The sequence below is a fragment of the Pipistrellus kuhlii genome, unplaced genomic scaffold (assembly GCF_014108245.1).
Source record: "Pipistrellus kuhlii isolate mPipKuh1 unplaced genomic scaffold, mPipKuh1.p scaffold_m20_p_77, whole genome shotgun sequence".
NCBI lineage: Eukaryota > Metazoa > Chordata > Mammalia > Chiroptera > Vespertilionidae > Pipistrellus > Pipistrellus kuhlii.
Window position 1 is genome coordinate 656595 of NW_023425581.1, and position 24729 is coordinate 681323.

Sequence of the window (24729 nt, forward strand, 5' to 3'; positions counted from 1 at the left end):
CGTGTGTCCCGGCTGAGGGTGGGTCATCGGTGACTCATCCAAGCTCAGGAGAGGTTAGCTCTGGACTAATCAGGAACGAGCCGCTGTGTGCTGTTTTCTGAGGAACGTCTTTTGAAGTATGGTACACAGATATAAGGTGCACACGCATACCCGGACACCGCAGCGAGGCTTCAGCCACGTGACCAGCACCCAAATCAAAGCACAGGAATTAGCAGCTCCCAGGAGCCCCTGTGCCGTCGTAGTCCCTCGCCCCAACAATCGCTCAGCTGGACCTCTAACGCCGCGGAGTAGCTTTGCCTGTTTCGGACCTTCAGGTAAGTAGAACCATTCTTTTTAGAAAATACGTTTTTATTGATTTCAGAGGGAGAGAGAAACATCAGTGATGAGAGGGAATCATGGATCGGCTGCCTCCTGCAGGCCCCACACTGAGGATGGAGGCCAAACCCGGGCCTGTGCCCCGACCGGGAATCAGCCGTGACCTCCTGGCTCCTAGGTCGACGCTCAGCCACGGAGCCACCCGGGGGGGCACCGCTGATTTCAGTGAAGTTAAACAAAAGTGCCTACTTTTCCTGAAGATGTATGAGCCACTTAAACCAATATTGAAACTAATTTACTGTCTCTAAAGCTCCTTACTTCCCTGGGTGGGAAAGCTGGGCCTTGAATGAAAATTATTTCTGATGCTCAGAGCGGAGCAGAGCCCGGGCCAGGGGTCGGACGCTGCAGGAGCTGCTGGGAGGCGAGGGCTCCACAGGAGATGAGCGGGGGGAGGGGGTGACGGAGCAGACGTGGAGGGAGGTGCTCCCTGAGGGAAGCTGGAAATATCTCCATCAGAGCTTGCTTTGCCCTGTTTTCGGAGTAGCTCTGCAGGTCGAGGCTCCTGCGGGCCTGGCCTCCTGGGCCTGGAGGGTCGTAGATACTCTGGGCTGCAGGCTCCTCGGCTGGACCTCAGCCAGCGTCCTCCCGCTGGCCGGGGTGGAGCACCAGGTGACACGGTCACATTGCAGTGCAAAGCGGAGCCGCTGCCCTGCCGCCCTGCCTCAGGCCGGCCGCACGGTCTGAGGACGGCGGGGAGCACGCCCCCGTTGCGCGGCTCTAACGGGAGGACGTGCTCGCCGCCCGCTTCCTGGCCAGGCCCCAGCAGAGCGCTGCCAGGCCTGCCTAGTCGCCTGGACAGCTTCAATCCTTCCCCATCACCCTTCGGACCTGGGCGTGCGGCCCCCGTGCCCTTCAGCTTCAGCCAGGCCTGCTGGGCCCCACGTGTGATTCAGACTGAAATAGCAGCTGCTTTGCATGCCAGTTCAAGCTGCATCTCAGTTCCTGTTTCTTCGAAAAGGCCCTGACAGGGAAGCACCCTGAAATGTCAGGTTCCGGCCTGGCATGCCCCTCACCTCCGACCTCAGAGTGTGACTGCTCTGGGGTTCCCACTGCGGCCAGAACGGCCGGGCCAGTTCAGAAAGGCCGAGGGGGAGGAGCCATGCGCTGGAGGCCCACTTCCTCACCGTCACGGACAGCGGGCTCCGAGTGCCTGAGCCCACCCCCTGCTCCGCGAGGACGTGCCCGTGACGGGAGATCCCCAGGAATGACCCCCTCCCGCCGGCGCCACGCGGGCCTCACGGGCTCACTGGCACAGCCATTGGTCCGGACCCCGGGCGGACAGAGGCGACAGCGGCGGCCCAGCCTTCTCCCTCTGACTTGGGCATGAATAAAACGGCCTTGCATCCTTCTTGCAGCAGCCCGTCCCCTAAAGTTACGTGTAGGGAGCGGGAGAGTTGAGCGTAGAGATGCTTACGTGTGGGGCGCCCCAAGCCTCAGAGCCTTGGCCAGGGATACGTTTGTCCCCTGCTCTGGCGATGGGAGTTGGTCAGAGAAGCTTAATATCCCTTTTGGAAATGGATAGTCTTAGTCTTGTTTTGTTTTTTTAATCTTTCCACTCTCTATCTCTCTCTCTTTATATATATATATTATCTCAGAGAGGAAGGGAGAGGGAGAGAGAGAGAAACATCAATGATAAGAGAGAATCGTTGATCGGCTGCTTCCTGCACGCCACCTACTGGGGGTGGAGCCTGCAACTCAGACGTGTGCCCTTGTCTGGAACCGAACCCAGGGCCCTTCCGTCTGCAGGCGGATGCTCTATCCACTGACCCACACCAGCTAGGGCCCTCCACTTTCTAAGAAAAGCAACTTTCCAGATACTGCTATATTCTTTAATATCTTCTTTACTCAGAAAGCCCCTCTCTGTATGTTTTGACCCAGGTGTGTTAAGAGTTGGTTAGTGATAAGAAAGCCCAGAACCAGAGAAATTAGTCTGAAAACAAAGGAAAATAAATAAACCTGAACAGCTCACAAAAGAGGAAACAGTTTATAAATGGGCTAGAAGACACATGGGAAATGTTCAACTTCACTAATAACAAAAAATGCAAATTTTAAACACCAGGTATCATTTTCTTCTATCAAACTCAAAAAAGTCAAAGAAAAAGGAGGAGGAGGAGGAGGAGGGGGAGGAGGAAGAGGAATAGAAGAGGAGGAGGAAGGAAGGAGAAGGAAGAGGGGAGGAGGAGCGGGGGAGGAGGAGAGGAGAAGGGGAGGAGAAGGAGAAGGAGAAGAGGAGGAGGAAGAGGAGGAGGAGGAGGAGGAGGAGAAGAGGAAGAGGAGGGGGAGGGGGGAGGAGGAAGAGAAGAAGAGGAGGGGGGAGGAGGAGGGGGAGGAGGAAGAGAAGAAGAGGAGGAGGAGGAGGAGGAGGATGAAGAGAAGAGGAGGAGAAGGAAGAGAAGAGGAGGAGGAGGAGGGAAGGAGGATGAGATCATAATAATCTGTCCACTCAGTGTCTATTGTATATTTAAAAGTTAAAAAAGACAGTACCCGTTTTAATGGCTTTAGTGACGCAGTGACGGTCTGGGAGCACTGGCTGGCACGAGAGCTTAGAGGGACAGGGACTGGATTGCTAGGTGGTGAGCGGGTGGCGACAGGGCAAAGCCAGCGTGTCTCTGCGCCTGAGCATCGGGCAGGGTGCCCGTCAGCGAGGCCCCCGGACCTCCGTCTGCTGAGCGTCTGTCAGCACCGGCCTGGTCCCCTCCTGCTCCTGGGAAGCCTGGGCTTTCTCCTCCCGGTGACGGGTGAACCGCAGCTCCGCCCGCCCCTTCACCGGCGCTGCCTGGCACTCGGCAGCCGCCTGGCACTCCGGCGGCTGAGTGTGGGAAGAGGTCCGGGCCACCGGTTAGTGCGACATGGCATGCCAGTGCCCCCGCGACCCGTTCACGCCCGTCTGTCCTCGGACGGGAGGCTTCCTGTAGGCGGAGGCTGGTAAAGCCCCTCCTCGCCTCCCCCTGAGGGAACCGCGGCTCAGCGAGCGTTTCTCACTCCTTTGATGACTGGAGCTGCCAAGTCCCTTTGTCTGGTTTCATGTAGAAACCACTCCTCCCCAACATGCCCGTCCGAATGTGGTGATGAAGCAGCTAGATGCACCGGAGTCGTGTGGCCTGGGTAAAGGATGGCACAGACCCACTTACACCCGATGTCAAAAGCCCGGACAGGCGGGCGGGCGGGCTCAGCGTAGACGCAGGACCCGGAGGCCCCGCTGGTTCCCAGTCACGGTCCAGCCCCAGGCTGCGGGCTCTCTCCCAGGAGAGCACCATCCTCTCAACATTGATGCTTGTCTCTCCCTCTCCCTTCCTCTCTGACACCAATAAAATTCTATTTTAAAAAAGAAACAAACAATAACAACAAAAACACCCCATGATATAAAAAAGTAACTCGCCCAAAAACATTTGTAATGTGTGGGCTGTGTGTGTACTTACAATTGCATAGGAATACTTTTTAAATATTTATTCACTAAGGCGACGGGGGCCATGGTCACAGGAACACACAGGTGTCAGGCGTGGGTCTGCAGGTGACAGGCTCTGTGTGGCACCATGTGCCCACCACCCAGAGTCCGCTCTCCTCTAACTCACAGCAGGCCTCCTCCCCCCACCCTGCCCTCCGGAGCCACCACACTGTGTGTGTTCGCGAGTTTCAGGTTTCTGCCCACACAGAGCGAGGTCAGAGGGCTCTCGGCTTGTTCTGACTGACTCATTACCCTCAGCATCACGCTCTCAGGGCCATCCGTGCTGGTGCAGATGGCGCTGTCTCCCCCTTTCTTGTGGCTGAGCGGTATTCCACTGAGGACCACGTCGTCTTTAGCCAGTCCTCCATGCCGGCACTTCGCTGCTTCCATGCCCTGGCCACCGTGAGCAGTGCTGCCGTGAACACAGGGGCATGTTCATTGTGAACACATGATTTGAGGTTTTAGGCATATACCCAGGAGAGGGATTGCTGGGTCATATGTTAGCTCTGTTCTTAATTTTTTTTTAAATCAATCTTTATTGTTCATATTATTACAAAGGTTCCTCATTTCTTCCCGCCTCCACCAGGTTCCCACCCCACCCTCCCCACCCTCCCCATCCCCCATTGTCCTCATCCACAGGTGCACAGTTTATGTTCAGTCTCTTCCTCCCTCCCTTTCCCCGATAGTAAATCCCTTTTCAGATAGTAAATCAGTTACTTAGCATTTTCTCATATCAATAATACCTCCACATGCCCAAAGATACACTTCACACAAAAGACATTTCCAAATAGGTCAACCAGCCTCATCCAGGCCCCACCCAAGGCACTCACAGATCAACACCCCAGCGCTATACTAACTCAACACATCCAGATCTAAGCCTTCATCACTTGATTCAGCAGACCCTCAAGTTCCCACAGAAGTTTCCAGCCATGTCTGAGAGGCAGTCGTGGGGCAAAGGCAGGCGAGGAGTGAGCTGTTCCGGGCCTGGCTGCTCGGGGCCTGGCCTCTGTTGCTCTGGTTCGTTCCACAACCAGCTGCTCCGGGTCTGGTCACTGCTGCTCTGGGCCCAGCTGCTCCGGGCCTGGCCACTCCCAGCCTGGTAGCCGCTGCTTCGGGCCTGGCCACACCCAACCCAGCTGCTCTGGGCCCGGCTGCCCAGGGTCCCTGGCCGCTCCGAGTCTGGCCACTCCCAGCCTGGATGCTCCAGGCTTGGCTACTGCTGTTCTGGGCCTGGATGCTCCCAACCCGGCTTCTCCGGGCCCGGCCACTCTGGGTCTGGGTGTTCCTGGACTGGCCACCCTGGGCTTGGCCGCCTCCGCCTCAGGCCTGGCTGCCACTGCCCCAGGTCTGGCTGCTCCAGTGCTGGCCGTTGATGCTCTGGTTCTGGCTGCTGCTGCTCTGGGGCCTGGCCGTTGCTGCTCCGGGCCCAGCTGCCACTGCCTTGTGCCTGGCCACTCTAGGCCTGGCCGCCGCTGTTCCAACATTCTGTCCTTTTTTTAAAAAACAAAAAACAAAAAAAAACAAACGCATTTATGTTGCAATGTTGGCTGGTGAGTTGAGTTCTGACTTAGTCTTTGATTTTTCAAGATCTTCTTTGTATTCTTTCTTAAGTAATTTTACTATCTTTTGCTCTCACTTGATTTCTTCACATTGAGAACTTTGGTTTCTTCCTCCTTGTCCTGGGAGCTCAGCAGGTTGGCCTGTGGCACTCCTTTGTTCTCCGCGGGCTCCTGCCCTGCTTCAGCCTGTTGCCGGGGTCGGCGCCGCCCAGGAAGCAACCCCCGGCCTTGGCTCTGTTGCTCGCGCTCAGAGGTCGATGGCTCGGGGGCCCCCCCCCCCCCGGGGGCCCCATCGCCCGGCTCCTTGCTGGCGCCCAGCTGGCCGGTGTCCGGCAGGGGCTCCTGCTCCTCGTCGCATTCCTCCAGTCTGGAGCTTTTTTTTCTCCTTCCCGCTAGGGGAGTCCAGGATCAGAGTCAACAGACTGTCCTCTGCGCGCAGTGCGCGCGACTCTGGGGGCTCCGCTTTTCACTGCTCCCCTGGGATTCCGCCTCACAGCCCCGTCTCCCCCTGCCTGAGCCTGGGTCCCCAGGGTCTGGCCTAGGACTGGGGTTCAGAGCAGTCCGGACTGAGGCTCAGCGCCACCGGAGGCTTTGTTTCTTTCCGCTAGGGTAATCCAGCACCAGAGTCAACATTCAGTCCTCTGTGCACAATGTGCGCGCGACTCCAGGGGCCCTGCTTTTCGCTGCTCCCCTGGGATTCCACCTCACAGCCCTGTCTCCCCCTGCCCGAGCCTGGGTCCCCAGGGTCTGGCCCATAATGGGGCTCAATGCTGCCGGTTCCGGGGTTCAGCCCAGGCTGGGGTTCTATTTCCTTCCTGCTAGGGAACGCCAGGCAGCACCCAGCCCTCTCCTCCTCTCCGGCTGCGACCTCTCCGCGCGCGCGAGTGTGTGCGCGCGCAGCATGTCTCCGTACCTTAGGCTTTTTTCAGCTCCTCTGATTTTCCTTCTGGTTTTCTCCCTCCTTCCTATTGTAGAGTTTTCAGTCAGTCGACTACCTGTAGCTCTGGGCGATGTCCACTCTACATTTTGGTTGTATTCCATTGAAATTGTTGTGTGCTGCTGCGGTTAGATGTCTACCCGAGCAGCCATCTTGGATCCTCCTCTGTTCTTAATTTTTTGAGGAATCACCAGACTCCTTTCCATTGTGGCTGCACCGGTCTGCGTTCCCACCATTTTCATTCGTTTCAAGGTATTTTTTTTAATTGCTAAGTTTGTGTTTTAGTATTTTTTAAATCCTCACCTGAGGAGATGTTTCTTGAATAGAACATGTTTCTTGATCATTGAGAGAAAAAGGGAGAGAGAAAGAGAAACATTGACTGGTTGCCTCCTGTATGAGAAGAAACCTGTGCCTTGGCTGGGAAAGGAGCCCACAACCTTTCGGGGCATAGGACGGCGCTCAGACCATTGAGCCACACCGTCGGAGCTCAGGCATCTTTTTATTTATTTTTATTTTTTTATTATTTTTAATGTATTTTATTTATTTTTTTTACAGAGAGGAAGGGAGATGGATAGAGAGTTAGAAACACTTATGAGAGAGAAACATCGACCAGCTGCCTCCTGCACACCCCCCACTGGGGATGTGCCTGCAACCAAGGTACACGCCCCTGACCGGAATCGAACCCGGGACCCCTCAGCCTGCAGGCCGACGCAGTGGATACACTGAGCCAAAGCGGTTTTGGCGAGGTATCTTTTTAATTTCCTCCGTCTCCCTGTTAGCGCGCTCAGACGGGAGCCCTCACTCTCCTTTGGGCCGCTGTCTGGGAGCCTCCTTTCTGAGGTTCCGAACGCTCCCCTCCAGGGAACCCGGCTCCACGGGCTGTGGAGGCGTCTGGGCACCTCTCCTCCCAGCACCGTCCCCAGGCGCGGTGCCCCTGCCCAGCCCAGACGGCCTCTCCTTCTGGCTGACCAGGCCCCAGCCTCCCGGGCCGTGTTCAGGACAGTGATCCGCAGCCTCAGAGCTGCCCCGTCCCTCTGCCACCGCGGCTCCCTCCCCCACCCAGGGCGGGCCGGCCGGGCAGAGAGCAGCAGCTCGGTTCTGGTTCCGGGTCAGGCCTGCCCTTGTGGATAAGCCAGGCCTCTCTCCTAACTCTTCCCCCCGCTCCCCTGCCCCTGCCCCCCACAGCCCTGCCAAGCCTGGAGGACCAGGGGCGGCTGCATCAGGAACAGCGTCAGCTTCTGTTCATTTAGCTTCCAGAACACCTGTCTTGGCTGGAAGTAGGATTTTATTTTATTATTTTAATATTTTTTTATTGATTTCAGAGAGGAAGGGAGAGGGAGAGAGAGAAACATCAATGACAAGAGAGAATCATGGATCGGCTGCCTCCTGCACACCCCACCCTGGGGATGGAGCCCACAACCCAGGCCTGTGTCCTTCACTGGAATCAAACCCAGGGCCCTTCAGGCCACAGGCCACTGCTCTATGCACTGAGCCACGGGAGCCAGGGCTGAAGGTAGGATCTTAGACTCCAGAGGCGTTGATTCGTTCCACGCATGTGTTTACCCACCCATTCGCCTCACCCTGCGACCCCCCCACCGCACGGGGCGAGTTGCCATCACCAGGAAGAGCTGGCCAGTGCACAGATGTCTCTCTTACAAATGCCACCCCATCTCCACCTAAAACATAAGCTAAAACATCACTCTCCCTGGGTAACCGGCCAACAAGCCGCACTGAGCACTTACTGGGCACTGGGTGTCTGCTCTACCGGTCTCATTGCCCCTCACACTGACGTCCAAGGGGGTGGTGTTCTAGCGTTTACACTGAGGGGGAACACAGAGACTGCTCTTTTCCTCAGTGTAGACGAGACTGAGGCCCAGCGCTGAGACCACCGCCCGGGGTTCCTGCTCCAGCCTTCCTGGCAGCCCCGCCCCCAGAGCCCCCAGGCACCCCACTCTCCGCCCCTCCACTGCCAGCCCTCCCCTCAGCAGTCAGTCAGTCAGCCAAAGAAAACCTTTAAAAATAGATATCTGTACTGATTCCAGAGAGGAAGGGAGAGGAGGGGAGAGATAGAAATCAATGATAAGAAAGAATCATTGATCAGCCGCCTCCTGCACATCCCCCACTGGGGATCAAGCCTGCAACCGGCCATGTGCCCTGATCGGGAATCGCACTGTGACCTCCAGGTTCATAGGTCGACACTGAACCACTGAACCACACCAGCCGGGCTCAAAGGCAATTACTGAGCACCTGCTCAGCGCAAGGCTCTGCGGGCGGAGGAGAAAGGACGGACCGTGACTGCCTTTGCCACGGAGACACAGCCGGCAGGGGGATGTACACCTGAATGGAGGAGAAGTGAGGCCTATGGTGACGCTAGGTCAGTGCAGGGGGAGGCACGGCTCTGAGGCAGGAGCATCTTAGCGGACGGAGGGAAGCCGAGATGGCACATTTCAGCCCAGAGGAGAGGGAGGGGTGCCAAGCACTGGGAGACCTCGGCAGCAGGAGGGGGGGCTGACCTGTGCGCCTACAGGGGAGCAGTGAGAGTTTCATAACCCTCTGTTATCTGAAAAACAAAAGCAATACAGTTGGCCCGGCCAGCATGGCTCAGGGGCTGAGCAGTGACCTATGAGCCAGGAGGTCACAGTTCGATTCCCAGTCAGGGCACAGGCCTGAGTTGTGTGTTCGATCCCCAGGGCGGGCGGGTGTGTGTGTGTGTGTGTGTGTGTGTGTGTGTGTGCAGGAGGCAGCCAATCAGTGATTCTCTCTCATCACTGATATCACTGATGTTTCTATCTTTCTCTCCCTATTCCTTCCTCTCTGAAATCAATAAAAATATATTAAAAAAAAAAAAAAAAAAAGCCGAAACTGGTTTGGCTCAGTGGATAGAGCATCGGCCTGTGGACTGAGGGGTCCCGGGTTCGATTCTGGTCAGGGGCATGTGCCTTGGTTGCAGGCACATCCCCAGTGGGGGGTGTACAGGAGGAGGCTGATCAATGTCTCTCTCTCATCGATATTTCTGACTCTGTCCCTCTTCCTCTCTGTAAAAAATCAATAAAATAAAAAATAAAAAATTTGGCTCTCAAAAAAAATTTCAATCTTTGAAAAAAAAACAAAACAAAACAGAAAACACAAGAGCAATGCACTTGGACCAGCTTGCAGGGACCTCTGCTGCCAGCCTCCCCCCCCACCCCCACACCCGCCTGACCCTGTGGCCTCGCTGCCAGGAGCCCTGGCGGGCTTTCCACCGCCCTGCCCCGGGGCCGGAGCCGAGCCGAGGCGCCCGCTGCTCGGCCTGGGCCACTCCCTGCCTCCTCGGCGCCGCGGCGCCCGGGGCCGGCCCCCTGCTGTGTCATCATTTCTCTCTGCAGCGCCGGCCCGCAGCCCAGGAAGCCTCCTCCCCGCGGCGGGAGTCAGCGGAAACTCCGGCTGTGCGGCCCGCGGCCTCACCTCTCACCTCTGCCCCGCGCTCACTTTCACTGCCGCCGCCGGGGCTCTCCGGCACCGAGGCCCGCCGCCCCCTGCGCCCTCCGGGCCCCCTGCGCCCCCGCCGCCCCCTGCGCCCTCCGGGCTGCTCTCCGGCACCGAGGCCCGCCGCCCCCGCCGCCCCCGCCGCCCCCTGCGCCCTCCGGGCCCCCTGCGCCCCCGCCGCCCCCTGCGCCCTCCGGGCCCCCTGCGCCCCCGCCGCCCCCTGCGCCTCCGGGCTGCTCTCCGGCACCGAGGCCCGCCGCCCCCTGCGCCCTCCGGGCCCCCTGCGCCCCCGCCGCCCCCTGCGCCCTCCGGGCTGCTCTCCGGCACCGAGGCCCGCCGCCCCCTGCGCCAGGGGTCGCCTCGCTGCCGCTCGCAGGGAGACCCCCTGGTCTCCTCTAGAGCGAGGGAGCCCCCGGGCCCAGCCCGCCTCCTCGGAGGGAAGGGAGCTGCGCCCGCTCCGAGGGCTGCGGGTGCCTTTCCCGGGGACACGCGTGGCGGACCGGGGGCTGAGCCGGGGCTTTCTCACCCATAACGCGGGCTGAGCAGCCCGGCCCCCGCGGGGTGGCAGGCCGGGCGCCCGCTGCCCGCTGTGCCCGCCCGCCCCTCGCCCTCCGCCCTTCCCTGGTCCTGCCTGCTTCCTTCCCAAGCCCCCGGGCGGCCCGGCGGGCGGCTCAGGGCTGAGCGTGGACCTAGGAGCCAGGAGGTCAGGGTTCGAGTCCCCATCAGGGCACAGGCAGGGGCTCCGGCCTCCATCCCTAGTGGGAGGCGTGCAGGAGGCAGCCGGTCAATGATTCTCATCAATGATGTTTCTCTCTCCCCTCCCTCCTCTCAGAAATCAACAAGAAAAGTAAAAAAAATGAAAGGGTTCTCGGTTGCCTGTGTCTGTGAGTATGCAGAGTTGCATCCACGTGTCTGTCCTGTTAGACAGAATGCCCCACGGACAGAGCCTGAGTCCACCTCCTTGGCCTCCCCATCCCCTGAGGACACAAGCCCCCTGGCGCCCTCGCCCTCACCCTGGCCTCACCCTGGCCACGCCTGCCCTCGGGCCCCACGCCCTGAGGTACACTGTCTCCGCCCTGGGCCGGCTCCTCCCGCCCGGACTCCCACCAGCTACCTGCGCGGGTGCCCCGGTGTGGGCGCCGCCTGAGAACCGTGCCCCACTTCCTGTGTTTGCATGGGCTCTGGGAGCCGTTCACACTCGCTGCTCCCCGCTGCTCCGTTCCCACAGGGCCACGCTGCGATCAAAACACGGGGAGGAAGCGAGGGTGCGAAAGCCTCAGCGGCACACGCCGCACCTGGCCCAGCACCGTGGGCAGCGCCGCCCGCCCGCCGACCAGGTGCCAGCCGTGCACGGCTAAGTCTACGGGAGCACGTTGTGTGGGGGGGTGGGGGGGGGGGAGCGGCCCACAGAGGCGGCTCGGACCCTGCTCTGCGATCACGCTCCCCATCATCCCGAGCGAGGAGCTGAGCCTCAGAAGCCGGGCCAGGAAATGGGGGACACCTGTAATAGTGTCAGCTGTAAAGTTAACAATATTTTTAAGTATGGCCAGGGCCCAGCCAGTGTGGCTCAGTGGTTGCGCATCGTCCTGTAAAACAGGAGGTCAGGGTTCAATTCCCGGTCAGAGCACGTGCCTGGGCTGTAGGCTCGAACCCCAGGGTGGGGCATGCAGAAGGCAGTCGATCCATGATTCCTTCTCATCATGGATGTTTCTCTCTCTCTCCCTCTCCCTTCCTCTCTGAAATCGATAAAAAAAAATACCAAAAAAAAGGTATGACTAAGGATGTTGCCAGGATCTCCTGCATGAGGCATTTGAGGATGAAATATAAGTAAATATTACATTAAATGTGAAGATTAGTAAAACTAAAGTAAAACGTGTAGGCGTGGAGATAGTAAACGCTGTGTTAATACTTTGCTCTCCTCTGGGGCCTAAGGGATGCCCTGCGCCTCCCCAGGCGCCTGCTGCCCGGGCGGGGCCTGCGGGCTGTGCTCTGAGCGCTGGGCAAGCCCCGAGGAAAGAGAGAACCTCCACCCAGAGAGAGAGAGAGAGCAAGACAGAGAGACAGAGACAGAGAGAGCGAGAAAGAGACAGAGAGAGAGACAGAGACAGAGACAGAGGGACAGAGAGACAGAGAGACAGAGAGGCCTAAGTCAGTGAGTGAGCAAACGCTCCGAGAAAACCTACTTTCATGTAGGAGGTGGGCGATGAACGCCAGGACGAGTGGCTGCAGCGAGTGTGTGGAATGCACAGACACGCAGTGACGCAGGCCTGCGGAGTGACCTCACAGGGGAACCCACCCGAGCCCGTTCAGCGTCCGGGATGCCCGGTCACTGTGACAGAGCCTGGGACCCGGCCGCTGTCCCCGACGGGCGGGAGTCACAGCATGAACAAGCACCAGGTGCCCCCCGGGAGCGCCCCCGACTGTCACCGCGGGGTCACCCCTAGGCACTGGCCTCCGCCAGCAGACTGGCTCTGGGTTGGAGGTGGCAGCACCGTCTCTCCCAGCGGAGCAGTCTCTGAGTCCTCTGCAGCAGGCCCGCCGAGGCCCGGGAGCTAATGAGATGTTCACCACAGACAGCAGTCGCTTTAAGTGAACCGTCTGGGTGGCCCTCGAATGACGCTGTAAGAATCCCAATGGCCACTGGCGGAGAAAGGCTGCACCCCTCCAGCCCTGAGAACGCGTGGTCCCAGGCACTTACCCGTCCAGGGCACACTGACCGGCCACGAAGGTCAGCGCCTCAGACAAGCGGGCCTCTGTGCCAGCCCCTTCAGAGGCGGCAAGGGAGGTCGACGGGCCCCTGGAACAAGAAGCACCGGGAGCCTGGCTGACAGGGCTGCGGTTGGCGTCGGCCTAGGAATGAGGAGGTCAGGGTTTGACTCCCAGTCGGGGCACAGGCCCGGGTTGCAGGCTCGATCCCCAGCGGGGGGCGTGCAGGAGGCAGCCGATGAGCGATTCTCTCATTGATGTTTCTATCGCTCCCTCTCCCCTCCTCTCTGAAATCAATAAAAACATTTTTTTAAAAAGCTACTCTTTGTAAGCCAATATGATGGACAGGAACCATCACAACGGAGTGTGTTAGGCATGTGGTCAAGGAAAGCGAGAGCCACGGGAAGCTGGTTTTCACTCAGTCACATAAGTTTGGAATCCTTAGTAAGAAAACGTTTATCTTTCTCTGTTTTGTCCAGATGTCGACCATTAGCCTCCAATCACCCCATGCCGGAGCAGCAGGTCCTCTGAGGGCGCGGAGGCTGGCAGGGTGTACACGGGAGAAGTCTCCTGAGGAAGCAGCATCTGGCTCCAGAGAGGAGGTAGGCCGGCCGCCCGGGAGGCAGAGCAGGCTCCGGAGTGTGCGGCCGGGAGGCAGCTCGGATGCAGCGTGAGGGACACGTGTCTGAGGAGCCCACTGTCCCACGGAAGGCACCAGCTCTTGAAAGAACAAGTGCGGTTTGTTCGATGCTGGGTGACCATCTGCTGAGGATGGAGTGCAAGACTCTTACATTTTGCCCTAACCCGTTTGGCTCAGTGGATAGAGTGCCTGCCTGCAGACTGAAGGGCCCCAGGTTCGATTCTGGTCAAGGGCATGTACCTTGGTTGTGGGCACATCCCCAGTGAGGGGTGTGCATGAGGCAGCTGATTGATGATTCTCTCTCAATGATGTTTCTAACTCTCTCCTTTCCTCTCTGTAAAAATCAATAGAATATATATATATATATATATATATATATATATATATATATATTTTTTTTTTTTTAATTTAATAATCTTACATTTCCTATATGAGTCATCTAATTCCTACATGGTTTTATATCCCATATTCCTTCCTGATCAGTGTCCTTAGAGTGGCAAAAGCTAAGGTGAATATATCAATGGATTGGAGGGCAGGAATATTGGGGGGGGGCGGGGGCGGGGAGAACACAGGGGATCCTGGGGACAGCACTCTCCTCTCCGGCCTTGGGGTCCCCCTGAGTAAAAATCTACTCTCGCTGGGTAGTCATCCAGGAAGCTAACGATTTAGACACCACCAGGCTCGTTTTCAGCGGAACATCATTATCGTCTTTGGTCGGGAAAGGGCTCTGTGGCTGTGTTTCGTGCTTTGGTAATTTGGGTAATTCCATTTTTGTCCTCTATTAATATCTTAGTGTTCTTCCATTTGAAAATTTCTCACCTATTTCTCCTAAACTTGAACTGAAGAAGGTGTGGCTCAGTGGATAGAGCGTTGGCCCACAGACTGAAAGGTCCCGGGTTCGATTCCAGTCGAGGGCACAGGCCCGGGTTGTGGGCTTGAACCCTGGCAGGAGGCAGCCGATCCATGATTCTCTCTCATCATGGATGTCTCTCTCTCCCTCTCTCTTCCTCTCTGAGATCAGTAAAATATATTTAAAAAGTGAAGAGCGAACAGGTTTTGTCCCAGCTTGGGCGAAAGGGTGGTGGCAAGCAGGGTCGCCGGGGTCCCCAGGGCGCCCTGGCGCGCAGCTCCAGCGAAGACAGGGTGGCGAGGCTCGGGGAGCGGTGCTGAGGTTCCTGTTCCTTGGCTGGAGTTCCCCTCGTCGCCCTGAGGGCCGTGGTTTTGTGACGAGGGTGGACTCCCTGCCTGGAAGCTGGGAGGTCCAGGGAGGAGGGGGCCTGCACACGAGTCAAAGCCCCAGTGAGACAGCGACTGCCAGGAAAGAGCTGACATGCTTGACTAGCACAAAGGCTACGGGGATTTTCCCTCTTTCTAAAAAAAAAAAAAAAAAAAAGAACACACACACACACACACACACACACACAGTGGAAAAAAAAGTGATGAGTTGCGAGGCGGGCAGCGGTCCTACGCAGCCGGAGGCAGCCACAGCTCATTTGCTTAAATTTGCACCTGTCGCTGCCACCCTGCATAGGTACCGGCGGAGCGCCCAGCACCAGGCGGCAAGCGGCCAGCGTGGACCAGCAGCCACAGCATGAGCTACCCCTTGGCCCTGGACATGGACTTCATCGTCAACTACAACCTGGAGGACCTGGTGAGCAGGCCCCCGGGAATTCTGATACTTTGTGGCCAGGGCCCAGAGCCTGGCTGGGCGGAGTCCACACAGACCCGGCCTTCCATGACGGGCGTAAGCAGAGCCGTGTCTACACAGACACCCTTTGGCGGAGCGGGAGCGGGAGCGGGCAGCTCTGAGACGGGAACGCCCTCCTAGCCCCCGGGCGGAGGCAGGGATGCAGCCTGGGAAGAACGGGGCTTTCTTCAGCTCCGGGCGGGCACTGCGGCCGACCACGCGTGTGCACACACTCACCGCTTGCCGGACAGCGTATTGTGGGCACGCCGTGCTGTTGGGGGCCTGCTCTCCGCCCCGCACTGGCTTTGGTCCGGCCGAGAAAGGACAGGTCCCTCCCCGAACTCTCAGACAGTCGTCACTGCTAAACGGGAGAAGCGTGAGTCAGGTGCCCGCTGGCGAGCGCCGGGGCCGGGGCCGGGGTCCATCCTGGAACACGGTGCCTCCTGCGGGACTGACCCCCAGAGCCCGGCCGCTCTGCCGCCGAGCGGCTCCGGGCGCGAGGGTGTGTGCGGAGCATCTCCGCCAGAGGCCCCGGGCGCCTGCTGGCAGGCGGCAGAGGATGCTTTAGGGATCTTCTGGAAACTTCTCTGTGGCCTTTTTCCCTTTCCCCACAGCCAATGGCTGGACATGAAGGAGCCAAACCCTTTCTCCTCACCTAAACCTCACCCTCCAGCTCCCTGGCTGAGTCCACAGTGGAGCTCCACCCACCGCCCCTCGCCTGCTGGTCCTGGTGTGCCCGCCGGGGAGGCGCCGAGTCCGGCCTGAGCCGGGGGAACAGTAGAGCCAGAACCCCGTCTGATCAGATGGTGAAATGGAAGCCTGGCCTCTCACGCAGCGCCCACAGCTCAGGCTGCGAGCTCGGGCCAGGCCCAGGGCTCCCATCGGACCCCCGCCCGCCCCGGCCGGCTGCCCAGGGAGCTGCCGGCCGCCCCGCCCATCGCGCTGACCCCAGCGCTGACCCAGTTGCTGCAGGAGCCTGCGACAGGCCCGGGTCCGGCTTCTGAGAAGCCTCACCATTTCCCCTAACTGCCTGCCCGCCGCCGCGCTCCACTGCCTGACCTACTAGGCAGGTGGAGCGGGGGAGGGCAGGCCGCGGGGCAGTCACCGGGCGGCCGCGGACAGGTGTCCGTGAGGACGCTCCGCTCCGTCTGCACCAGCGCCCCGCCTGGCGCACCTTCACCAGCTGTTGGCGCCCTCGGGCTGTGCCCCCCCAGCACGGCCCACCCCCGGCGGGAGGCCGCGGGAGCCGAGGCGGGATCTTCCCGTAGTCGCTTCGGAGGGAGTGTGGCCGGTCTGCGATTTACCGAAGGTCTCGGCGCGTGCCCTCGGCCCACCTGCCCCCGGCCAGAGCTGCTCTCCAGGCCCACGGCCGGGCGAGGCCCGCTCACCCTGCGTCCTTTCTCCTCTGCAAACCCAGGGTCAGGGCCAAGAAGCCAGGCCCTGGGGGCGTGCCAGGGCCCCATCCTGCGAGAAGGCGGATCTGGGCCGCGGGCACCGGGACCTGAGAGCGGCGCCTCCCACGGCAGGACCCGGGCACCTCTGGGGGGGCAGCTGAACGGCACCTCCAGCCCACCCTGCGCCCGGGCAGTGGCTCCAGAGCAGGCGAAGCTCCCCAGGCCCAGCTCCTGACCCTCCCCAGGCTCCAGGCCGCAGATCCCGTCCCACCATCTCACCTCCCCTCTCCCGGGCGGCCAGGGCTCTGGGCTGCAGCTGCGGGGAGGGAAGGAGCCCTGCGGTGAGGTCACAGTCCCAGGAGCAGCCAGGGGAGGCCGCTGGTGTGATGGAGGGGTTGGAGGTGAGGGAGCCCCAGGGCCAGCCCAGGAGGTCAGCACTGGGGCATCTGGGCTCGGGCGCTCCCTGCCGGGAGGCGAGTCCTCTCGGACGGCAGACCCTGGCCGCGTCTCCAGGTTCCTGCGCACCCCGAGGGACGTCAGCCTGTCCCCCCGCTGCATGCTCGGCTCTGTCTCCAGAGTGCAAATTGGTGTGGGGTGCCCAAGGGGACCCCTAACGCAAAGACTGGGTGCAGAAGGACAGTCTGAACTCTCCCCTCAGAACCACGGCCAGAGGCAGAAACCCGGGTAAAGGAGGAGCCGGGCCGCCCCTGACGGGGTGAGGAGAGGAGAAGCTTGGCACAGGGGAAGCCAGCGCCTCAGGTGTTCTTTTGGGGAGTCCGGTCCTCCAAAGGAAGGGTGGGGGCCCTGGCCGGTGTGGCTCAGTGGGTAGACCTTCGGCCTGGAAACTGAAGGGTTCTATTTTGGCCAAGGGCACAGGCCAGGGTGCAGCCTGCGTCCCCGGTAGGAGGTGTGCAGGAGGCACCAATCCATGATTCGCTCTCCTCATTGATGTTTCTCTCTCTCTCTCCCTCCCCCTTCCTCTCTGAAATCAATAAAGATACATTCAGAGGAAGAGACCCCTGTCCTCACCCTCAGCCCAGGCTCGTTCTCCCAGCCCCCGGCCCCTCCTCGCGGGTAGAATGAGAGAGCACCACTGACTCCACTCACAGCTCCTGCCTCTCGGCTGGGCGTCCAGACGGGACCCGCACGGAGGCACGCGTGTGCTCCGTGTCAGCCGAGGCCCACGGCTGTGTGTAGACGCTCTGCCCCCGGAGTCCCAGCTATGCCCTGCCCCCGACTCGGGGCTGAGAAGCAGAGTCAGGGCGGCATTCATTGGCTGCAGGATAGACAAGTGAGAAAACAAAACACGTCCCACCCAGGCCCGAGCCTCACGAAGGCTGGGCTGGGACCCAGCTCTGCCCTGCGCAGGCGCAGCCAGAGCACCCGGCCGCGGGAGCTGGGAGCACAGGGCGCCGAGGGCAGGGCGCAGCCTCCTCTGGAGTAGGAATCCCTTCCTCACCCGGGGCTCAACCTCCGCTTCCTCCCAGACCCCCGCCTCCCGATGCTGGAGCATCTGCCTGTCAAGGGTTCTTTCTCCTCTGCCCGGAGCCCGTTCCTCGGTCAGCCCTCAGCCTCACACAGCCCGCCGGCCCTCTCGCCCACGGGGCTCCGTCAGTCCTCCAGGCAGACGCCTCTCCAAGACTCATGTCTGCTCCTCACTCCGGACCTGAGGTGTCGCCCCACTCCAGCTGTCCACCGTGTCCACACCAGACAGGGTGGGCTGGGGCCGGACGGCCGCCCGCAGACTTCCGTTCACCGAGGGCAGGCAGGACCTTTGTCCTGCCGGGGCCACGTGGGTGTTAATAAGATCATCCCCAGGCCACCCAAAACTACCCCCCGAGCCCGGCCATGTTGACCTATGAACCAGGAGGTCACAGTTCGATTCCCGGTCAGGGCACAGGCCAAAGTTGGGCTCGATCCCCAGTGAGGGGTGTGCAGGGGGCAGCCAATCAACTATTCTCTCTCATCACTGGTGTCTCTCTCTCTCCCGCTCCCTTCCTCTCTGACATCATTAAAAAATAAAAGAGTTGGCCCTAACTGATTTAGCTCAGTGGATAGAGCGTTGGCCTGCGAACTGAAGGTCCCAGGTTCAGTTCCAGTCAAGGGCATGTACTTTAGCTGCGGGCACATCCCCAGTGGGGGGGTGAGCAGGAGGCAGCTGATCGATGACTCTCTCTCATCGATGTTTCTAGCTCTCTATCCCTCTCCCTTCCTCTCTGTAAAAAATCAATAAAATATATTTTAAAATATACATATATTTAAAAAAAAGAAAAGAAAGAGAGAGAGAGAGAGAGAGAGAGAGGGAGAGAGAGCTGGCCATGCAGTGAGGAGCAGGTGCCCAGCTGGTCCTGGGACAAGGCGCACTCAAGGAAAAGGGATGAGGTGAAGCCAAACGAAGCGAAAGGGAAGGATGGGGGGGGGGGGGGGGTGGAGCCGTGACCTTGGCGGAGGCCTAGGCCTCAGGCACAGCCAGGATGCTGTCAGAGAAGACAGGCAGGCTGACGCCATACAATGAGATGTGAGGTTTGAAAGGTCAGAGGAATATGTATGTTGGTGAAATTCAAGGCCCTTTGGAGGCATTGAGACCTCAGCCTGCAATCCCAGGGTTTTCGAAGGGAAAGAACCATTTCTTAAACAAAAGCCTTAGGGTCAGGCCACCGGAGTGGAGGTGCCGCCGTGTAAAGGAAGGGCTGGGGGCTGGGAGCCCGGAATCCCGGTGTGGGGTGCCCGAGCTGTGGGGGAGTGTAGCCGGAGGGCTGGCTCTTCCCTGAGGGAATGTGGAGGCGAACCCCACTTCTTTCTGAGCCCCACATCGTATCCTGTTGTGTGAATGTGTGACTGTGGCTACTTGAATCTTTTTCTTTTAAAATCTTCCTTGTTTAAAGTATTACACGTGTCCCCTTCTCCCCATTCATCTCCCCGCCCCAGGCCCTCGGCACCCTATTGCCTGTGTGTGTGGGCGATGCTTACACCCACACGCTTTCCTTGGCTGATCTCTCCCCACCGCCCACCCCCGGCCTCCCCTCTGGCTCTGTTCTCGGCCCTCAGGTTATGTTGTTCATTAGATGCCGCCTCTGAGAGGCCCTGTAGCACTGACCTCTCTCTGCCCGGCTTGTCCTCAGCATCACGCCCAGGTCCAAGGCTTAGTCCGACCTGGAGGCGCTTTCACGCAGACGTGACATTCCCAGTCAGAGGGTTTGCCGTCCGGTGCGAAGTGGGGAAGAAAAGAAAAAGAAAACACCCATGTTTCTGGGTAAAGCGGGAGCCAGCAGGACCTGGTGGTGGGATTTGGGTCTGAAGTCCCTCCTCTGGTGGAGCCGGGCAGTGAGCCACGGCATTGGCACCGGGGGGCCGGGCATGGCAGGGGGCTGGGCAGAGGAGGGCCTGGTACTAATGCACCCTCACCCGCTCCTCCAGTCACCAGCCCCGGGCCAGGGGGAAAGGCCTGATTGGGGCCCGGGAGCCGGGCTGTGCAGGAGCCCACTCTCTGGAAGAGGCACAGGGGACCCCAGAACCCGCTGCGGGCACCTCTCCACCCCTCCCGCCCTGGCCGCTCTGACTGTAGACACGTGTTGGTTCTCACTGGTTTTGAAAACACCACAGAGAGGGGACTGTGAGGCAGAGGCGGGAAGGACAGCCCTGGGGAGGCGGTGGAGCAGGTGCAGGCCAGCTGTGAGTGAAAGGTATGAAAAGGCACAGCCACCCCCTCTTCCTTTGCGGTTAGCTGGGTAAGCAACCTGAGTGCCGGGCAGGGAGGAGGAGGAGGAGGAGGAGGAGGAGGAGGAGGAAGCCGGGGCAGGGGCGCTTCCGGACAGAGTGGGCACAACCCTCCCTGGGAGCAAGCTCCTCCTTCCCTCCCTCCCTCCCCCTGGCCTGGTCTCCCTCCCTTTGGCTTTGAGGCCCCTGGGGGAGCTGAGAGCGAGCGGGGAGCTCTGGTGATGGGAGTGGCGGGAGGGAAGCCCAGGCTCTGGCCCTGGTGGGGGCGGCACTGGCTCCGGAGTCAGATCAGTGGTTCGAACAGCCTGATCCTGAGCGAGGCGCCCTGGTGAAGCAGGAGCATCGCCCACAGGGCTGTCGTTAGCGATGGAGACGGAGGCGCTGCTGCAGCTCGGGGCGTGCGGGCCGGGAGAGGGCACAGCCAGGGGGGCCGGCAGCCGGGGCAGCCCCGGCTTCATGAGCGGAGCAGGCGCTCTGGCCCGGAGCCATCCCCTCTGGAGGCGGGTTCCAGCCCCGGCGGCAGCCTCCGTGCGGACACAGACAGGGCCACGTCCAGGCGCAGTCCTTCAGCGTGTGGCCCGTGTCCTCCCGCCTCCATCACTCCCCTGAGCGACCAGTCCCTTTTATTTATTTTTTAAAATGTATTTTTTATTTCAGAGAGGAAGGGACAGGGAGAGAGAGAAACATCACGATGAGAGAGAATCACTGACCTGCTGCCTCCGGCACGCCCCCTTCTGGGGATCAGGCCTGACTGGGAATTGAACCGTGACCTCCTGGTCCAGAGGTGACACTCAGCCCCTGAGCCATAGCAGCCAGGCCCATCAGTCTCGTTCACAGGTGGAGATTGAAGTGGGAAGAGGCACTCAGCGATGTGGCCAGGGACCCCGAGGGGCGTGGGGTGGTCAGCGGACCCCGGGGAGCAGGCCAGCCAGCTGGCGGGATCAGCACAGTCTGCAGGGAGGGGGCCGTCTCCGGGAGCCAGGCGGGTCTCAGTTCTCTGCCTTCCTGTCTCCTCGCCCCTGCCCCCAGGAACCAGGAAACTACAGCGACAGCACGGACATCACCCCTGTGGAGAGCCACATCTGCGCGGCAGCCGAGGGGCCTCTGCTGACCTCCTTCAAGGCCGTGTTCATGCCCGTGGCCTACGGCCTGGTCTTCCTGCTGGGGCTGGCGGGCAACATCCTGGTGCTGGCCGTGCTGGAGCGGCACCGGCACACGCGCAGCTCCACCGAGACCTTCCTGTTCCACCTGGCGGCCGCTGACCTGCTGCTGGTGCTCATCCTGCCCTTCGCCGTGGCCGAGGGCTCGGTGGGCTGGGTCCTGGGCGCCGTGCCCTGCAAGGCCGTGATCGCGCTGCACAAGGTCAACTTCTACTGCAGCAGCCTGCTGCTGGCCTGCGTGGCCGTGGACCGCTACCTGGCCGTGGTGCTGGCCGTGCACGCGTACCGCCGCCGCCGCCGGCTCTCCGTGCACGCCGCCTGCGGCGCCGTGTGGCTGGCCGGCGGCCTCCTGGCCCTGCCCGAGCTGCTGTTCGCCAAGGTCAGCCAGCCCGCGCGCAACGCCTCGCTGCCGCTCTGCACCTTCTCCCAGGAGAGCCGTGCCGAGGCCCGCGCCTGGTTCGCCGCCCGCTTCCTCTACCACCTCGGCGGCTTCCTGCTGCCCATGCTGGTGATGGGCTGGTGCTACGCGGGCGTGGTGCGCAGGCTGTGCCAGGCCCAGCGGCGCCCGCAGCGCCAGAAGGCGGTCAGGGTGGCCATCCTGGTGACCAGCGTCTTCTTCCTCTGCTGGTCGCCCTACCACGTGGCCATCTTCCTGGACACCCTGGCCCGGCTGCAGGCCGTGGGCGACAGCTGCGCGCTGCACCGCTACCTGAGCGTGGCCATCGCCGGGGGCGAGTTCCTGGGCCTGGCCCACTGCTGCCTCAACCCCGTGCTCTACACCTTCGCGGGCGTCAAGTTCCGCAGCGACCTGTCGCGGGTGCTGGCCAAGCTGGGCTGCGCCGGGCCCGCCGGCCTCTGCCAGCTGCTGCCCGCCTGGCGCAGGAGCAGCCTCTCCGAGTCCGAGAACGCCACCTCCCTCACCACCTTCTAGGGCTCAGCCCTTCTTCTCTGACTTCTAAGGGGCGCCCTGACTCTGGGAACTGTGGGGCTGACACCCCACCGGCTCACCTGGCCAGCGAGGCTGCCGAGCTGCCTCCACCCCTGCTGGCTCCCCTCCCCGGGCTAGGCTGGGTCCAGGAGGGAAAGGACTCAAAGGCCCAAAGGCAGCGGCCAGCTGAGGCGCTGGGCTGGGCCCGGGCCCGCCCGCCGTCCTCATCCTAACCAGCCAAAGCTGAGACAAGTCTGCTTCTGTCCCACCAAAGCGGAAAGCCATCAACCCCCAGAATGTGCTCGTCTCCTAGGCCACCGGCCTCCACAGCTACGGCCTCCTCCCACCGCCCCTCCCGCCGCCTCAGCCTGCCGGTCTCGGACACACACAGCCCACCCGCCTCAGCCTGCCGGTCTCAGACACACACAGCCCACCCGCCTCAGCCTGCCGGTCTCAGACACACACAGCCCACCCGCCTCAGCCTGCCGGTCTCAGACACACACAGCCCACCCGCCTCAGCCTGCCGGTCTCGAACACACACAGCCCTCCGCCGCCTCAGCCTGCCGGTCTCGGACACACACAGCCCTCCGCAGCCTCAGCCTGCCGGTCTCGGACACACACAGCCCTCCGCCGCCTCAGCCTGCCGGTCTCGGACACACACAGCCCTCCGCCGCCTCAGCCTGCCGGTCTCGGACACACACAGCCCTCCGCCGCCTCAGCCTGCCGGTCTCGGACTCACACAGCCCGCCCGCCTCAGCCTGCCGGTCTCGGACACACACAGCCCTCCGCCGCCTCAGCCTGCCGGTCTCAGACACACACAGCCCTCCGCAGCCTCAGCCTGCCGGTCTCGGACACACAGCCCTCCCGCCCGCCTCTGGACCAGCATGAAGCTCAGACCCACTCAGATCGGGCAGCTGCACAGCCCTGACCACATGGCCCTGGGCCGGCTCCGTGCTCCTGGCCGGAGGGCGGACTGGACCAGACAGTCCCCAGGGAACCAAGGCCGAGCCGGCAGCCAGGAGCCAGCCAGGGAGAGAGGACCGCCTGCCCGCCCAGGAGGTCTTCCACCCAAAGCCGCACCGTCTGCCCACGCGGCCGGGCGGCAGGGCTGGGCCGGCGTTAGGACCAGTGTGCAGACCCTCGAGGGGGACGCCAGAGCAGCCGCTGGAGCCCTCTCCCCGCCCCCGACCCCCCATCCCCCAGGCCGGGCTGCACAGACGCCTGAGGGAGGAGACGGGCGGCAGGAGGCTGCTCTGAGGGAAGCTCTGCACTGCCTGCGCCCCTCCAGCCCCAGCCTTCGGCCCAGCCTGAGTGGCAGAGCCGGCCCTGCTCCTGCCAGGGCGCCTGAGCTGCCCGCTCCCACGCAGCCCCCCGGCCACATCCGGAGGCCTGCGGGAGGGGAGTCAGCTGTCTCCCAGCGTCCAACACAAGCTGGGTGGCGAGGAGCCAGACATGGAAGCAGAGGCTGAGATCAGGCTTACATTTTCTCTTTTTAATAAAAAGGCACCTATAAAACAGGTCAGTACAGTACAGGCAGCACAGAGACCCCCAGAACAAGCCTAGAAATAGTTTCAAAATAAAAACCCAAAGGATGTCTTCACATATTGTATTTATATATTTATATTTATATATATTTATATAATGGTACAAAATGGCTGGGATGGCCGTGGATGGAGGAGGCTGGCCTGGAGTTTACCGGGAAGCTACTCTGACAGCAGGTGGGAGGCAGGGCCGCCCAGGGTCTGTCCCTCCCCTGGGCAGGCACGTGGAGTCGGGCTCACAGCCGAGCGGAGGCAGCACAGGCAGCGCCTGGCTGGATGGGGCAGTGGTTCCTGGACAGGGGCCTGGGCCCGGGAGGGCGGGGCCCACAGCCAGCCGGTGGCTGAGCACAGCACCGAGGGGAGTCCCTTTGTGACAGCTGCCAGGGGGCCGGCCCGTCAGGCCGGCAGAGGCCCTGGCAGACACCTTGCCTAGATGTGGTCCTGGGGGCCGGGGAGGCCTGATCCCAAGGCAGGAAGGGAAGTTTGAAAACGGGTGGGGGAGGGGGGGTGCGCAGCACCCATGCGTATGGTTCAGCTCGACAGAGGTGGGTGGGAGCTCGGAGGGGGGACAGGAGTGCGCCCGGATGGGCACAGCCCTGGCCCTGGGCAGAGGCCGTGGAGGACAGCCGGGCCACCCCTGATCGTCCCGCTTTGGTGAGACCGGGCCCAGAGCCACAGGCACAGGCCCCTGGGCCCACTCGGGCACAGCTTCTGCCGTCCCTCTCCTCTCCCTCCCCTCAGCCTGGGACCCAGGACCAAGTTCTGGCCAAGATGTAGCAGCAGGGACACCAGCCATCCACAACCGGAAGCCACACCCACACACTCACACTCTCTCCTGAATCAGTCAGTAGCCCGCTGTCCACAGGTATCAGCCCTGCTGGGCTCACCAGGGAAAAGCCAGGTGGTCTGACCTCAGTTCAGGTGTGGGCCATGTCAGGTGTGGGCCGTGTCAGGTGTGAGCTGTCAGGTGTGAGCTGTCAGGTGTGGGCTGTCAGGTGTGAGCTGTCAGGTGTGAGCTGTCAGGTGTGGGCTGTCAGGTGTGGGCTGTCAGGTGTGGGCTGTCAGGTGTGGGCCATGTCAGGTGTGGGCTGTCAGGTGTGAGCTGTCAGGTGTGGGCTGTCAGGTGTGGGCTGTCAGGTGTGAGCTGTCAGGTGTGAGCTGTCAGGTGTGGGCTG

The 24729-nt window shown here is 61.1% G+C and overlaps 1 protein-coding gene across 2 annotated transcripts; it reads left to right on the forward strand.

The window, feature by feature from the left end:
* Positions 1 to 123: 123 nt before the first annotated feature.
* Positions 124 to 23613, forward strand: CXCR5 (C-X-C motif chemokine receptor 5). Of its 2 annotated transcripts, XM_045576217.1 has the most exons (4): positions 124 to 314; positions 12967 to 13089; positions 14659 to 14778; positions 20955 to 23613. In XM_045576217.1, exons 2-4 carry the CDS (start codon positions 12967 to 12969, stop codon positions 22014 to 22016), a joined length of 1305 nt encoding a protein of 434 aa, XP_045432173.1. In that variant the 5' UTR covers positions 124 to 314; the 3' UTR covers positions 22017 to 23613. The 2 variants fall into 2 exon arrangements, with proteins under 2 accessions (XP_045432173.1, XP_036279017.2); XM_036423124.2 differs by lacking the exon at positions 124 to 314 and having other exon boundaries at positions 12874 to 13089.
* Positions 23614 to 24729: the final 1116 nt, after the last annotated feature.

Coding starts and splice junctions, on each gene's coding strand:
- CXCR5 (XM_045576217.1), top strand. CDS start 12,967: ATGTCGACCATTAGCCTCCAATCACCCCATGCCGGAGCAGCAGGTCCT. Junction 13,090..14,658: donor CATCTGGCTCCAGAGAGGAG/GTAGGCCGGCCG, acceptor CACCCTGCATAG/GTACCGGCGGAGCGCCCAGC. Junction 14,779..20,954: donor ACTACAACCTGGAGGACCTG/GTGAGCAGGCCC, acceptor CCCTGCCCCCAG/GAACCAGGAAACTACAGCGA.